Source organism: Salvia miltiorrhiza, chromosome 5, assembly GCF_028751815.1.
Source record: "Salvia miltiorrhiza cultivar Shanhuang (shh) chromosome 5, IMPLAD_Smil_shh, whole genome shotgun sequence".
In the NCBI taxonomy this organism is placed as follows: domain Eukaryota; kingdom Viridiplantae; phylum Streptophyta; class Magnoliopsida; order Lamiales; family Lamiaceae; genus Salvia; species Salvia miltiorrhiza.
The window spans coordinates 1,675,702-1,689,973 of NC_080391.1; the positions used below are offsets into that span (position 1 = coordinate 1,675,702).

Sequence of the window (14,272 nt, forward strand, 5' to 3'; positions counted from 1 at the left end):
GAGATGGTTTCCTATAAGTATATCCTCACGTGATGATGGACACCACACACCCAATTATAATTTAATAAATTCTAATTGAGTGTGTACTTATTCTAATCCCATTAGTTAGACATAATCAGATTAATCATTTAAATTTTGTGGAATCTTTGAATTCCAAAAGTTGCCTTTCTTTTACACTTTTTACTTTATGCACAATCTTTCTGATGTTCAACTAACTAAAGAAATAACCAAATACATATCATAAAACTTGCACACGATAACTTTATAGTATATCAAAATTTGGTAGACAATAAAATCTAACTAACAATATGATAGTCATTTTTATATGAAATGGTAAATATTGTAATTGATTGGCAAAATATCATCAACCAAGAATGAATTAATTTAGTATCTTCTATAATTTTCTTTTCGAACTACATATCACACATCCCATATGTAATAAATTATACTCTATATTACTATAATTTATTAAAATTTGGTAGACAAGAAAATCTAACTAACATAGTAACATATATGAAATGGTAATATTGTGATATGATTGGCAAAATATCATCAACCTATTTAATGAATTAATTCAATATCTTCTATAATTTCTTTTTGAACCACATATCACACATCCCATATGTAATCAAGCATATTATATATTATAATTTATTTTATAAATATACTAAATCAATATATAATCTTATTTAAATTTCTTTATTTTTTTAAGTTAATTATATTTAATTAAATGCGGCGAGCTGTGTAAAATGGAGTATCCAACCACGTTTCAAGAATCTCCACCAATCCACCCACACTTTTCCCACTACGCTCAACTCACTCACTACTTTATCTCTCTAGAAACAGCTCCATTTTTGACAGTTGCCGGCACCCATTAAGCCAAGTTGCAATCTTGAGCAGGCCGTTGGCGCAGAGCAGCTGAAATATGAAGTGGGTTTGGACAGTGTGGGTGTGGAGTATGGTGATCCTGTGGGGCCGCAGGGTGGCAATGGGGAAAGAAGAATACTTCAAGTACAAGGACCCAAAACAGCCTGTTGGGGCGAGAGTTGAAGATCTTCTTGGTAGGATGACTTTAGAGGAGAAGATTGGACAGATGGTTCAGATTGAAAGGATTTCCGCCACTCCTGACATCATTAAAGATCACAACATTGGTAATGGGTGTTTTTTCAAGCACTGTGTGTGTGTGTGTGTTTCTTGGTTAACTGGGGTGTCTGTTTTTGTTGTGGGATTGAACTAAAGTGTGTATCTTTAATTTGCTCAATGGATTTATGTGGTGGATTTTGGTTTCTGATGATTTTTCTGATGAGTTCATCATGTTGTGTGGAAGTGGATGTTATGCATTGTTGTATGCATTCTTGTTTCGAAGAGATGGTGTGGGTTTCGTGTGATCAGAGATTAGGACAGTTGAGTAATGTACAATCTTCTTGAATATGAAGCTGAACATGTGGTTTAGCAGCAAAGGTGTTTAAGAGTTTGGTTTTTGTAATGAGTTATTGATAATGCAATCGGGTTATGGAAGAAAAGGCAGTGGAGCTTTTTCTTTTTTGTAGTGAATAGCATAAAGCAACTGTGATGCCATTTAGAGGTAAATGCTGTGTTCTTTTTGGGAACACTCACTCTTATAGTCTTATTTCTTATAAGCAAGGAGTTTACTCGTGTTTGGGGGGGGGGGGAGGGTTCTTCCTCTGTAAATTTTCTATCACAAGGTGTTTAAGAGTTTGGTTTTCGTAATGAGTTATTGATAATGCAATGTTTCAGCCTAGTTGTAGTGAATAGCATATAGCAACTGTGATGCCATTTAGAAGTAAATGCTGTGTTGTTTTTGGGAGAACACTCACTCGTATTTCTTATAAGCAACGAGCTTACTCGTGTTTTTCGGGGGGGGGGGGGTTCCAAACATTATATGCTCGGTTGCTACATTACACAAGAATTCCAGAAAGTTGAGAAGTGAAATCATGCTGGCAAATGTGTATCTGTGTAAATGTGATGAATGCTTAGGTTTAGGGAAGATGTAACGCCTTACCTCTCACAACCGGGAAGAGTTCATGCTTAAGTCAAGACTGTCTTTGTTTTCTGATGCAGGGAGCCTGTTAAGTGGTGGTGGGAGTGTACCTCTTCCACAAGCTACTGCTGCTGATTGGGTTAACATGATAAACAACTTCCAGAAGGCGTCTTTATCAACACGTCTCGGTATTCCTATGATCTATGGAATCGATGCTGTTCATGGACACAATAATGTCTACAACGCCACCATATTTCCTCATAACATTGGCCTTGGAGCCACTAGGTAAAGTTTTACATATTTATGACATTGCCTATTGTCATAGTTGTCTTTCCATATTTCCAAAGCACGACGTTCTAATCCTTTGCCAAACTCAGCCAAGATGAAAACCACCTCTTTGCCAGGAACAGTGTCAGTAACATGTTTAAGTTGCATTTTATGGCCAAAGGCTCTACTTGTAAGAAGTAATATTCATGGAATACGGATGCTTGTTCTATCCTCTAACAGGGATCCTGACCTTCTACGGAGAATTGGTGATGCGACTGCTCTTGAGATCAGAGCAACGGGGATTCCTTATACCTTTGCTCCTTGCATTGCAGTAAGTTATAATAGTTGTCTCCCTCTTTACAATTTGAAACACAAATTTTCTCATAGATAATAGCTGCTTAGAGATATATCTCTTCATACTTGGATCTTGAATGAAGTCTGACAGTTTGTTCGTATTCTTCTGCAGGTCTGCAGAGACCCGAGGTGGGGAAGATGCTACGAGAGTTACAGCGAAGATCCCAAGGTAGTCCAAGAGATGACGGAGATCATACCGGGGTTACAAGGTGAAATTCCAAATGGTTCGCGGAAGGGTGTCCCATATGTTATTGGAAAGTATGTATAGAGATAAGTTTCCTTTATTAGAAGCTCCATTGAGCTACACAGTTATTAGAAGGTCTGAAAATTTCACATGAGAGTTTTTCTTTCTTGATCTTTTCCCTAAACTAAATGTTCCCTCAAATTGTTTCCTTCATTTTCTTGCCTGACATTGTTTTCAGTAATTTGCTGAATTCACCAAACATGAGTGTTGTTTTATTTACTGACCCTTGCCTCTTTCGCCTCAGGAACAAGGTAGCAGCCTGCGCGAAGCACTTTGTTGGCGATGGTGGCACGACAAAGGGCATTAACGAAAACAACACGTTGATAGACATGCACGGCTTGCTTAGCGTTCACATGCCTGCATACTACGACTCCATCATTAAGGGTGTCTCGACAGTCATGGTTTCGTACTCCAGCTGGAATGACAAGAAGATGCACGCGAACCGTGAGTTGATCACTGGATTTCTGAAGGGCACCCTCAAGTTCAAGGTATTTTTTGAGACACATTATATGCCATTCTTTTTATGTTCATACAATGATCATGAAACATATTATATGCTTTGGCCAATGATCATGAACACTAACCAACTTATGATATCTTAAGCTGATTAGCTCGAAAGTTGCAAATAACTTCACATTGGTGTGGATGCAGGGGTTTGTTATCTCAGATTGGCAGGGGATTGATCGGATCACCTCTCCGTTCCACTCCAACTATACGTATTCTGTGCTGGCTAGTGTTCAAGCTGGAATCGACATGGTGATGTAGCTTTCTCCTTTCCACTGCAGTTGGTTTAAGTTTAGCTACTTTCATTAAGTTGAATCTCTTCTGATGTGAAGACATTTCTGGTTTGTTACAGATTATGGTGCCATTTAACTACACTGAGTTTATCAATGACCTCACTTATTTGGTGAAGAACAAGTTTATCCCCATGGATCGTATTGATGATGCTGTTGGAAGAATCTTGCTCATCAAGTTCAACTTGGGTCTCTTCGAAAGCCCTCTTGCTGATCTCAGTCTGGTCAATGAGCTAGGGAGCCAGGTAGATCTACAATTCCCTTAATGGAATTCAAGATTTAACACTGCTGTAAACGAGCCGAGTCGATTCGAATACTAGCATGCTCGATTCGAGCTTTTATCTTGTAGATCGAGCTCGGCTCGGGTGATGCTCGATAATATCGACTCCGAGCTTGAGCTCGACCTCGGCTCGTTAGATGCTCGTATATATGATGTTCGAGCTCGAATTCATTATAAATTTAAGAAAAAACTTCTTAATTAATGTGTTACTCGAGCTCAAATTCGACTCGTTTAATGCTCGTACACTAATTCGATTGAAGGCTCGACTGAAGGTTCGTGAACAGGCTCGCAAATATGTTCACGAACAATCGAATCCGAACATGTTCGCGAGCTCAACGAACTGAGTACTGTCAGGCTCGTTTATTATCAAAGCGAGCTCCACACAAGCTTTTTTCGATCTCGAATAGCTTGCGAGTAGCTCTGTTTATTTACAGCCCTATATATATATATATATATATATATATATATATATATCCTAATGTCTCGGAACCAATCTTGTACTTGCGACCGTTGTCTAAATTTTGAGATCCTCGAAAATTATGTACAGGCACACAGAGATTTGGCTAGGGAGGCTGTGAGGAAGTCACTTGTTCTGCTGAAAAATGGGAAAATTGCAAATGAATCACTGCTACCGTTGCCAAAGAAAGCATCCAGAATTCTAGTCGCCGGCAGCCATGCCGACAACTTGGGCTACCAGTGTGGTGGATGGACAATAGGTTGGCAGGGATTCAGCGGAAACAACGGGACACGAGGTAGATTCTATTCGAATAGCTACACTCGTGTAGTATTATACTGCTGCTTATGCAGCACTATATACTGGCTTATGCAATCATTCTCATTTCTCACTACAGGAACCACGATTCTGGGTGCTATCACTGCCACTGTCGATAAGGACACAGAAGTTGTGTACCTTGAGAGCCCCGGCAGCGAATATCTCAAATCCAACCGCTTTGATTATGCTATCGTGGCCGTCGGGGAGCATCCGTACACCGAGACTGCAGGGGACAGCGACGTCCTCACAATGGCCGAGCCTGGACCCGACACGATCAAGAATGTCTGTGGAGCCGTCAAGTGCGCGGTCATCATCATATCCGGCCGGCCAGTTGTGATGGAGCCGTATCTGTCGGCAGTCGATGCTCTCGTGGCGGCCTGGTTGCCCGGGAGTGAAGGGCAGGGCGTGGCCGACGTGCTGTTTGGGGACTACGGTTTCACCGGACAACTTCCGAGGACTTGGTTCAGAACGGTAGATCAGCTGCCGATGAACGTAGGAGACTCTCATTATGATCCACTTTTCCCTTTTGGATTTGGACTCACAACCAAATCCATGGTAACAAGGTAACAAACACTACTACACTTTGATCACGTCCATATAATAATATCACGAGGCACTCTCCCGTGCAACTGATTTCAGAATGACACTATTTCAACATACAAATGACACTTGAGTCATTCGGAAATGTTCAAGTGTCATTCTGGAAACCAGTTGCACGATACAATCGGTTGCACAGGAGTATTTGTGTAATATCATTATCTTTTCTTGAAAACTAACTCGTGCAATATTTGTTTTTGCTTGCATTTCTGTCAACTGCAACCATATCTGTTTCTGATTTCTGATCTTTTTTTTTCTCTACCTGCAAAGAAAGCTTTCACATTTATACTATCATAGCCTTCTGCAGAAGCTACAGCTCGTTTGCATCTGCGTTTCTTTTGACATTAATCGCGTTATAAAGCTCATACATTTCTCAGAAGTTGTAATGTTACTTTCTTCAGGTCAGTATCAGCTGGTGTTGACAAGAGGCCCTATGGAGCCATTGCCATACTTTTTCTCGTTGTTGCTGTGTATTTTCAAGGTAAATTTTTATCTTGAGGAACGACGTCGTTGCAGGATAGAAGAATGCTTGAAGTAGTAATATTCTTGAACAAAAGATTCAACTGATATAGTAGGATTAGGGATGGGATTTATGCATATAGATGAAGAGTAGTTATATGTGATAAAATGTAGACATTCATAAACAGTTGAAAGGGAAGAACACTTAGGTTAAACCACAGCTGTGTTTGTTTCCTTTTGAGATGATTGCTAATTGAATATCAACATTGTTGCAAACTAGAGATGACTTCTAAACCATTTCAATATTGGTTTTGACATTTTGGAGTTTCTTGCACGAGTTTGGATATGAGATTTGGACATTCATCCGATGTCGAAACTCGAGAGCTTTTGAAGCATAATAGGCTTCAGAAGCTCTCAATCAATTCTGAGTTTCGACCTCGGATGATTGTACTAACATGAGAGGATATTCTAGACAAAATGTTATTGAAACATTTTAAAAGTTGAGTCTAATTTGCAACAATGTTGAAATATTGGAATTAATAAATTTTGATATATTTTTTTTCTTTGTTTTTGTGAAAAAAAAAACATTAAAGTAAATAGGAGGGAGTTGGCATGTAGCTGGTTTAGCATGACTTCAAGTGGAAAGCATCGAATCGAGTTACAGAAAATTTAGCAGGTTTATTTGGATCTTAAATCATTTTCTCATAATTTTACAAAAAAAAAGTTATTGGATACTTCAAATTTTGTTTCCTTATTCTTTCATTTATTTATTAGTATCAAAAACCAAATTTTGGTGACATTGTTATTGTACGAATTTTACTTCAATCAATTCAAGATTCTACGGTTTCTCTATCAACCTCTTGTTCTAATTATTAATATTATTATAGTAAAAAATATTACGTTGGAAATTTTTGACCATTGTTTTTTTGTGGTATGTTCATTCGTACAAAATCGAATTTTACCATTTTGGTTAGTGAGAAACGAGTAGTTAAAATTAGGATTAATTGTATATAAATCATTGAACTTTCAAAAAATTCTCATTTTGTACACTAATTTTAAACTATGTATTAAAATTACTCAGCTATCAATTTTTTCTTATTTTGCTACTTACCATTTTTTGACCAAATTTAATGCTGAGATGACCATCTAAAATAATGCTATCTCGCCCGTTTTGCAATCTTTGCAAAATGACGTTATTGAATAATTTTAATACAAATTTTAAAATTAACGTGCAAAATGTGAATGTTTTGAAAGTTAAACCTTGAAATTAAGGACTTGTATAATAAAGTGATCTTGGCTTTGGCCCTTGCATATTGGCAACTCAAATTAGGCCTTATTTTGTTGGAGTCCAAATTGAGGTTAGGCCAATTGTTTTGTATTTTAGGATTGAAACTATTGGTCTAACACAATAACCACTAATGACTTATGCATATGTTGTGAAAAAAATGTTGGGACAATATTTTTGATCCATAGTTCAAGTTGTAATAACTAAGGTTTTATGTCCATATTTGAATTAATTGGAGAGTTACTCATAAGTCATAAATAACTACCTAAGAGTTAAGCTGTTTTTGAGGTTACACCTTCAAATGTAATGATAGTTAGAAAATTACACTACAAATTGAAATCCTCTCTATATTCCTACACATTAATTTTATAAGTTTAGGTATATTGAATTTTCATATTTCATAGCACAAAGTATAGTAAAGCTTCTTAATTTTCTCCTCATCTAGTTCGCCGGTGCTTCTTAATTTGCGGTGCTGCTATCAAGAAGACGACGAAGCCACTGAATCGTAAGTACTAGTCGAAGCGTTGCTCGTCTTGCTAAAAGAAGTTTTCATCGACTCGACTTAAACCTAGATTTTTGTTTCAACATTACGAAAGATTCAATCGCTCAACATATTATCTATCTATATATATTCTTTTTAGTTTTTCTTTTGGAAATTATTGAGCATGTTGAGTTGGCTAGAGAGGCATGATATAAGTTTGTAGCTAAAAGTATTTTTTCAATATTCAAAATGATATTTACAAAGTTGCAATTCTCATATATTATAATTTGAGTTCATTACTAATTAAAGCACAATTTCAATAAATTTGTAATTCAGACACAGATTTTAAAAATATTTCAATAGTAACCTAATGAGGAAGCACATTCACTATAAAATGATACAAATATAACATATGTGATGAAGAATGATAAACACTTTGTAAAATTAAAAACGCCAATTTCATGTGGGTCTGGGCAGTCAAAATTTAAGGTGAGCTTAGTTGGATAAATTTAATTACTAGGAAAATATTGATCTAAGGAGTTAAACATGAAGCACAAAAACATGTAGTTGGATAAATTTAATTACTAGGAAAATATTGATCTAAAGAGTTAAACATGAAGCACAAAAACCAACCTACACATATCTATATCTAGAATTAGGATATTCCAATTAATCCATTCTAACAAGATTTAAAAAAATACCAAGGAGCAGTGAAAGCATGAAACAAGAAATCACTGAAACATCATGTGTATGGCGTGCTACAAAATCTGGTGGGCAGTTGCCCTCTCGATGGATGTGAGTGAATCGGACCAGTATACCACACAGGATAAGACGAATCCTGTAACCGTGTGTCTTGTTTGAGCTGATCCATGCCAACCTAAATGGAAGAATGAAACAACAATTGCAGCGTCCAACTTGTTTTTCAGTTATGCTGCCAATGAAAAAGTGGAAATAGCAGAAAAAAGGGCAGTGAATAAGAATTCAAAAGAAAGAAGCCAACATATAAAGAAAGAATCGAATGAATTCAAACCAAATCTGCAATCTCTTTTATGTACCTTAGTAGTAGTGATTCTCATAAACGTTTATCCAACACAAAAGTTAGGACTATCCAAGCTCTTCAGTCCTGCTTCGTTCTTAGAATTGAGCTCAACGCGAACTTGAAGGGCTCCTTCCCCGTAATAGTCCTCGTGTTCCTCTGATATTCTTTTTGCAGAAACCACAACAGAATCACTGCACCATTCCACACAAATTTCTCTAAGTGTGGCTATTTCTGCGAACTCTAAAGGGATTTCCTGCAACTTCTCTACCTGCTTAAGATGAAGGCGCTCAAGGCATGGAAAGTGGGAGCTTTCAATTTTCCAGATTTCTGGATCCTTGCTATACTCAAGAGACAAGAATTTGAGGCTGCAAAATTGGCCTTCAGTTGTTTCCCACTTCCCTTCCTTGAAACTCCCATACCACAGTGAGAGCTTCTGAAGATGGGGCAACACACCTATCTTATCCAATATGTGTTGCGGCCAATAACTCAATTTCTCTGTACGAAGAATCAATCTCTTGAGCGAATGGGGAAAGTTGATTGCACTAATTAATGGAAAAATGAAGCAATCCAAAGACTCAAGTTTAGTTAGACAATCGAGATTCCTCAACCAATACGTCTCATTATTTCCTTTACAATGAAAACCCAATTCTTTTATATTGGAAATTTTTTTGACCACTTGTTCGCTACACTTGAACTCAAATACCATCCCCAAACTTTGCAGATTTCCCAAAACAATGTCATCTTGATAAGGATCTGGGAGACGAAGGTTGAAAACGTCGACATGCCTGATGTGAAACATGTGCCAAAAATCAATTGGCGCAGTAATACGCGTACCGAGATAGTAGGTGTCAACAATTAGTGTTTGTAGATTCCAAAATCGCCATATTGAACTTGGAAAACGCCCATCTCTTCCTTTGTAATAACCTATTTGAAGGAATCGCGAGTTAACTAATTGATCGTCGCATTTGTCTCCAGTTGTTTTCACTATCCTCAACAAGCTCATATTGAGAGGTGATAGATCTCGTCCAACATTCCGCGTCAAAGAACGAGCTTGTGACATAGGCGGCAAGACGCTTATGGCTGCATTATCTGATACAGAATTATAAAACCTTTCTTTTTCAGCTTCTCTCAAGCACAAGTCCCTCAACAAGTCATGAATTTGGCAGAACTTCTCTCCCTGCTCATTGGTACCCCTTAAAACAAGATTTCTACCAATAAGGTTTTTTAAATACTCTTTTGCTATCTCTTCCAAGCTTTTCCCACTTAATGCTTTCAGAAATCCTTCCGCAACCCAATATTTAATGACCTCTGAGATAAGAATCACCTTATCTTCGGCAAAAACTCCCATATAGAGAAAACATGGTTTCAAATGTATTGGCAATTGCTTGTAACTCATATATAGTATTTTCAAGCAACGTTCATCATCCTCTAAATTAACACTTGCATTCAAGTTTTCCCCTATTTCTTCCCAACACTCTCTTGTATGTTTCGACTTGGCCAAAAGGCCTCCCACCACAACAATTGACAACGGAAGTCCTTTGCAGCATTTTCCAATCTTTTTTCCGATTTCCTCCAATTCAAGAGCGCAACCTTCTTTCCCAAACACAGTTTTGGAGAGAAGCTCCCAACTTTCAGCCTCATCCAAAAGTTTCATCTCAATGATATCAGAGTTGGGTAATGTAGAAGCCAAATCTGACAGCCTAGTTGTTACCACTATTCTGCTACCATTTTTGTCATTTGGAAAATAATTCCTAACTCTATCCCATGCATCAATGCTCCACATATCATCCATTATAATTAGGTATCTTCTATGATAAAGATGTTGATGCAATTTATATCTTAATTCATGCTCACTCAAATTGTCATCAACTTTTATATTTGACTGACGAAGAACAGCTTCAAAAATTTCTCTAATGGTATATTCTTGAGAGATGGTAACCCAAGCACAAATATGAAAATGCTTCTTAATAAGACGCTCCTCATAAATATTTCTAGCAAGAGTGGTCTTACCCGAGCCGCCCATCCCTACAATGGGAATGATTTGTAGATCGCGGCAATGAGAAGTGAGCTTATCCATCATTTGACGCTTGAGATCATCAGCACCCACCATGCTACTCTGCTGCGGGATCGAAGAAGATCTCGACGAATCAGGAGGCAGCTGATGTTGATGTTGGAGTCCAACTCTCCCTTGAATTTGCTTGGCCTCCTCTTCGATAGAAGCCATATCTTGTATCACCTTCTCCAGAGCTTCATACAAGCCACAAGAACTCATATTTTCTCCATTATTTGTGTGCTGATCGAAAATATGAGATTCAATGGCGTGTTCGGCCGCATAAGCTGCATCTGCAATGCGACACTCCAATGGATCCGCTTCTTTGGAGTAGTCACGATGGGGGTTATAGCCCTCGAGAAATTCGAGCAGGAAACTGATTTTTTCAGTGAGAGACTCAACTTGTTTAATGTTGAGAGAAATAGGAGGGCGGGGATGATGGTGAAGGTTGTTTATGATATTCATAGCAGAAAGTAGAGTTGCATAAGCTGCTGCCATGGTTGTTTTGGGAGTTGCAGAGAGAATATGAGATGAGACGAGTGTGAATGAAGATAAGATTTAATTATAAAATTCTCAAAAGTCTGGCCACATATTGTTTCCAATCTACGTGCCTCTATTATTGAAAACTTTAATATCTCACTTTACAGCTACTTAATAATTACACGTTAACTACCTTCTAACTGTTTCAGCTAACTAACACAGCAGCTAATCTAACTGCTAAGCTAACAGAATTTGTTACACTTCAATATTGCCGGTGTAGAAATTTAGGAATCCCAGATCTATATATCCAGCCCGTTAAAAGATAAAATCGAACCTTTATGAACGGAAAGTGAAATGCATTTCCGACACCATTAAAACTGGAGCAATTGCTGTAACACCCGGCATTTTCGCTACAGTATACATATTATTATTGATATTATTTTCTATTTTTTATTATCTAAAAGAAGAAAGAGAAGTAGAATCACTAAGATGAGATGAGATATTACCCTGAGCTTTTATTCAGTGATTGCATAATTTGATTAGTTAAGTAATTCATCGTTAAAGAGGGTTCATTAATATTATTTAAATCTCTTTTATTTTTCATTTTCTTTTTTCCTTCCCCAGTCACATTTTCCCCGACTCAACTGTTGTTAGTTTAGGTCGGGCTGTGACAAAGTGGTATCAGAGCAGGTCATTTGCTCTGAGCCTAAATATTTCTTTGAGTATAGTCTAAATTTGAATCTTTAGACTAGTATGAGTAATATAGTAAAAGCTCTGCGCTCCATCTCATCCAGCCTAGCCAGGTACTGATTTTCAGAGATTTAAAGTATCGATTTACAGTTTTGAAAGAGTTTGAGTTGTTAGTATTGCAACTTTGCAAGAAAGTTATTAATATTGCAACTTTGCTAGAATCTAGTAGTTGGAGAAGTTTACATATTTACAAGTGAGTGAATATGAATAACATGAGTTATTTATGAGTATCCTCTGCCTATACGAACTTTTGAGATTTGAATGAATAAAAGTGTTATTCATATATTAATATTTATATTTTGATATGTGGATGGAGATATAGACATATTGATGATACAATAATGATGTATATCAGTCGCGATGTAACCTAGTACTAGTAGTGATGTTATACAGTTAGGGCACCACAATTAGTACTAAGAGCTTTTTGCAACATATATTCCTATCTTCCGTATGAGAACTCATTAAGGCAAAATTTTCCCATGATATGAAACGACCGAAGTAGTCATTTACTAGGTTGTTGAGCTTTAATTGCTTAGATGATTGAAATTTTGTGTATGAGTTTTATACTTTAGTTGGTTTATAGTTATGTAGCAGTTTGACTTTACGGATGGAATAAAAGCTCAGTTATGGGGATTTTGTGTATTTACTCGGCATGATGTCTCAAAGAAGCAGTGGAAATTTGCCATCCCCCATGTGGATAATTTAGAAAACTACTCGTCCCCATAAACTTGAAAGAAGAATTTCAGAAGTTTTTCATCGTCAATATTCCCCTATTTATAGTAGAGTTTCGCGAGTTTCGCTTCCTTGATGCAATGATCAAGAGCATCTTCTTGTATGTTATTTCAATTACAAGGATCGACTGATTATTAGTGGGAGACGAAGCAGAAGATATATACCCTCGAGCGATTAGAGACTATTATTTGGGGCCAGTTCACAGATGTTTTTATGAAAAATATGTTTCCAGAAGCCGTCGTCAGCAAAAAGGAGTCGTAATTTACCAATTTAAAGCAATGGAAGAAGAAGATCGTGGCTGAACGTAATCGAGGGTTTTGTGATATAGCTTGATATACGCCTTATAAGGTTGACACATATATTAGTTGTAACTTCTGATAGAGTTTTGATGTAGTGCCTTTGCTTGTTGGCAAACCAAATATTCTTTCAGCTAATGCAGCTATATCTCATTTTCATTCCTTCGCACCAAAGTTTTGTTTGAGGTCTTGATATATTTTTGTGTTTTTGGGTATGCAGTATCTAGCATACACGAGCTTTACTCATTTCTCAGCCATTCATTGTTGAGTATATACATAACCTTTTCTTAAACAAGATAGTATTACCCTGAGTTTCTTGGTAATTATCGATCACTTCTATCAGATTCCTTACCCGTAATTTTATATTTTCATGTTCCCTCTGTACTATGACAATTCTGGTTATCAAACCAGGAGTCACTGTTAACATTGCAATGACAGCTGATATTGTTTGTGATGGTAGAACCACTTCTAAATACAATCTTTTCAAATCCTTGATGAGAATTTTTCTTTATGGGTAAGGAGAAATCCTTAGTTAACTTGAATTTTTCTACTCAAAGCATCCACTACTAAATTCGCTTTGCGTGGGTGATAATTTATTCTACAATCATAGTCCCTTATTAATTCGAGCTATATTCTTTGCCTTATACTTAGATCTTATGCTCGAATAAGTATTTTAAACTTTTATGAGGTGTATCAATTCCACATCTCGTTTTAGAATACCATTGTTGCTAGTTCCAAGTTATGTTGAGCAATTCAGTTCTTGCGGTCTAAGTTTTCATGACCCATTAACAATAACTCTTTCACTTTGCAACAATGCATAACCAAGTCCATCTTTGATACAGATGACCGATTTTATATGGTCTTTCAACTTTGAGAATTCGGCCATATTTTAAAATAGCCTTTCATCCAACAACAGATGAGCAATTTGACGGAAATCTTTAGACCTAGGAAGATGTGATATAGACTATTGTACTAGAGCGAAGAAGTGATTGCTTTAGTGGTAGGGACACTGGCAATCGTGGGTGATTCCGGGTTCCAAAACTCTCTTTTCAAAAATGATTTTTCACAAGGAGCGAATTCCCCGCCAACAGGGCAGGAGATGACCATTTCAAGGTGCATCACGCGTACTCAGAAGCCGCATTATGTACTAGATTGAAGGATGAATTGGGAAAACGCTTTTGCTACTTATTGATTTGCCTACAATAATAGTTTTTGGGCAATAATTGATATGACACCATATGGAGCTTATTGTGGAAAGAAATATTGATCTCCACTCTATTGACATGAGGTAAGTGAAAGAAAAGTAACAGGACGTGATGCGGTTGAAGAAATGATTACGCTTATTCGACAAATTCAACAACTGCTCAAGCAACCTCAAGAGCGACATAAA

The 14,272-nt window shown here is 37.1% G+C and overlaps 2 protein-coding genes across 5 annotated transcripts in view; one reads left to right on the forward strand and one right to left on the reverse strand.

Annotated features, from left to right (window-relative positions):
* Window positions 1-756: 756 nt before the first annotated feature.
* LOC131026613 (uncharacterized) overlaps window positions 757-14,272 on the forward strand; it is a 29,912-nt gene continuing 16,396 nt past the window's right edge. For 2 of the 3 annotated variants that reach the window (XM_057956527.1, XM_057956526.1), the window contains exons 1-9: window positions 764-1,151; window positions 2,083-2,287; window positions 2,510-2,600; window positions 2,736-2,881; window positions 3,112-3,355; window positions 3,519-3,623; window positions 3,724-3,906; window positions 4,489-4,693; window positions 4,793-5,276. In XM_057956527.1, coding sequence (XP_057812510.1) covers window positions 926-1,151; window positions 2,083-2,287; window positions 2,510-2,600; window positions 2,736-2,881; window positions 3,112-3,355; window positions 3,519-3,623; window positions 3,724-3,906; window positions 4,489-4,693; window positions 4,793-5,276 — 1,889 coding nt within the window. In that variant the 5' untranslated portion in view covers window positions 764-925. Of the gene's footprint in view, window positions 1,152-2,082; window positions 2,288-2,509; window positions 2,601-2,735; window positions 2,882-3,111; window positions 3,356-3,518; window positions 3,624-3,723; window positions 3,907-4,488; window positions 4,694-4,792; window positions 5,277-5,711; window positions 5,792-6,362; window positions 6,611-14,272 lie in introns of those variants that run through there. The other variant, XM_057956525.1, reaches the window with a different exon arrangement.
* Window positions 8,101-11,181, reverse strand: LOC131026608 (putative late blight resistance protein homolog R1B-16). Of its 2 annotated transcripts, none has more exons than XM_057956520.1 (2): window positions 8,591-11,181; window positions 8,101-8,412 (listed from the first exon to the last, which is right to left on the reverse strand). In XM_057956520.1, the coding sequence occupies exon 1, from the start codon at window positions 11,120-11,122 to the stop codon at window positions 8,618-8,620; it is 2,505 nt and encodes an 834-aa protein (XP_057812503.1). In that variant the 5' UTR covers window positions 11,123-11,181; the 3' UTR covers window positions 8,101-8,412; window positions 8,591-8,617. The 2 variants fall into 2 exon arrangements, with proteins under 2 accessions (XP_057812503.1, XP_057812502.1); XM_057956519.1 differs by having other exon boundaries at window positions 8,101-8,466.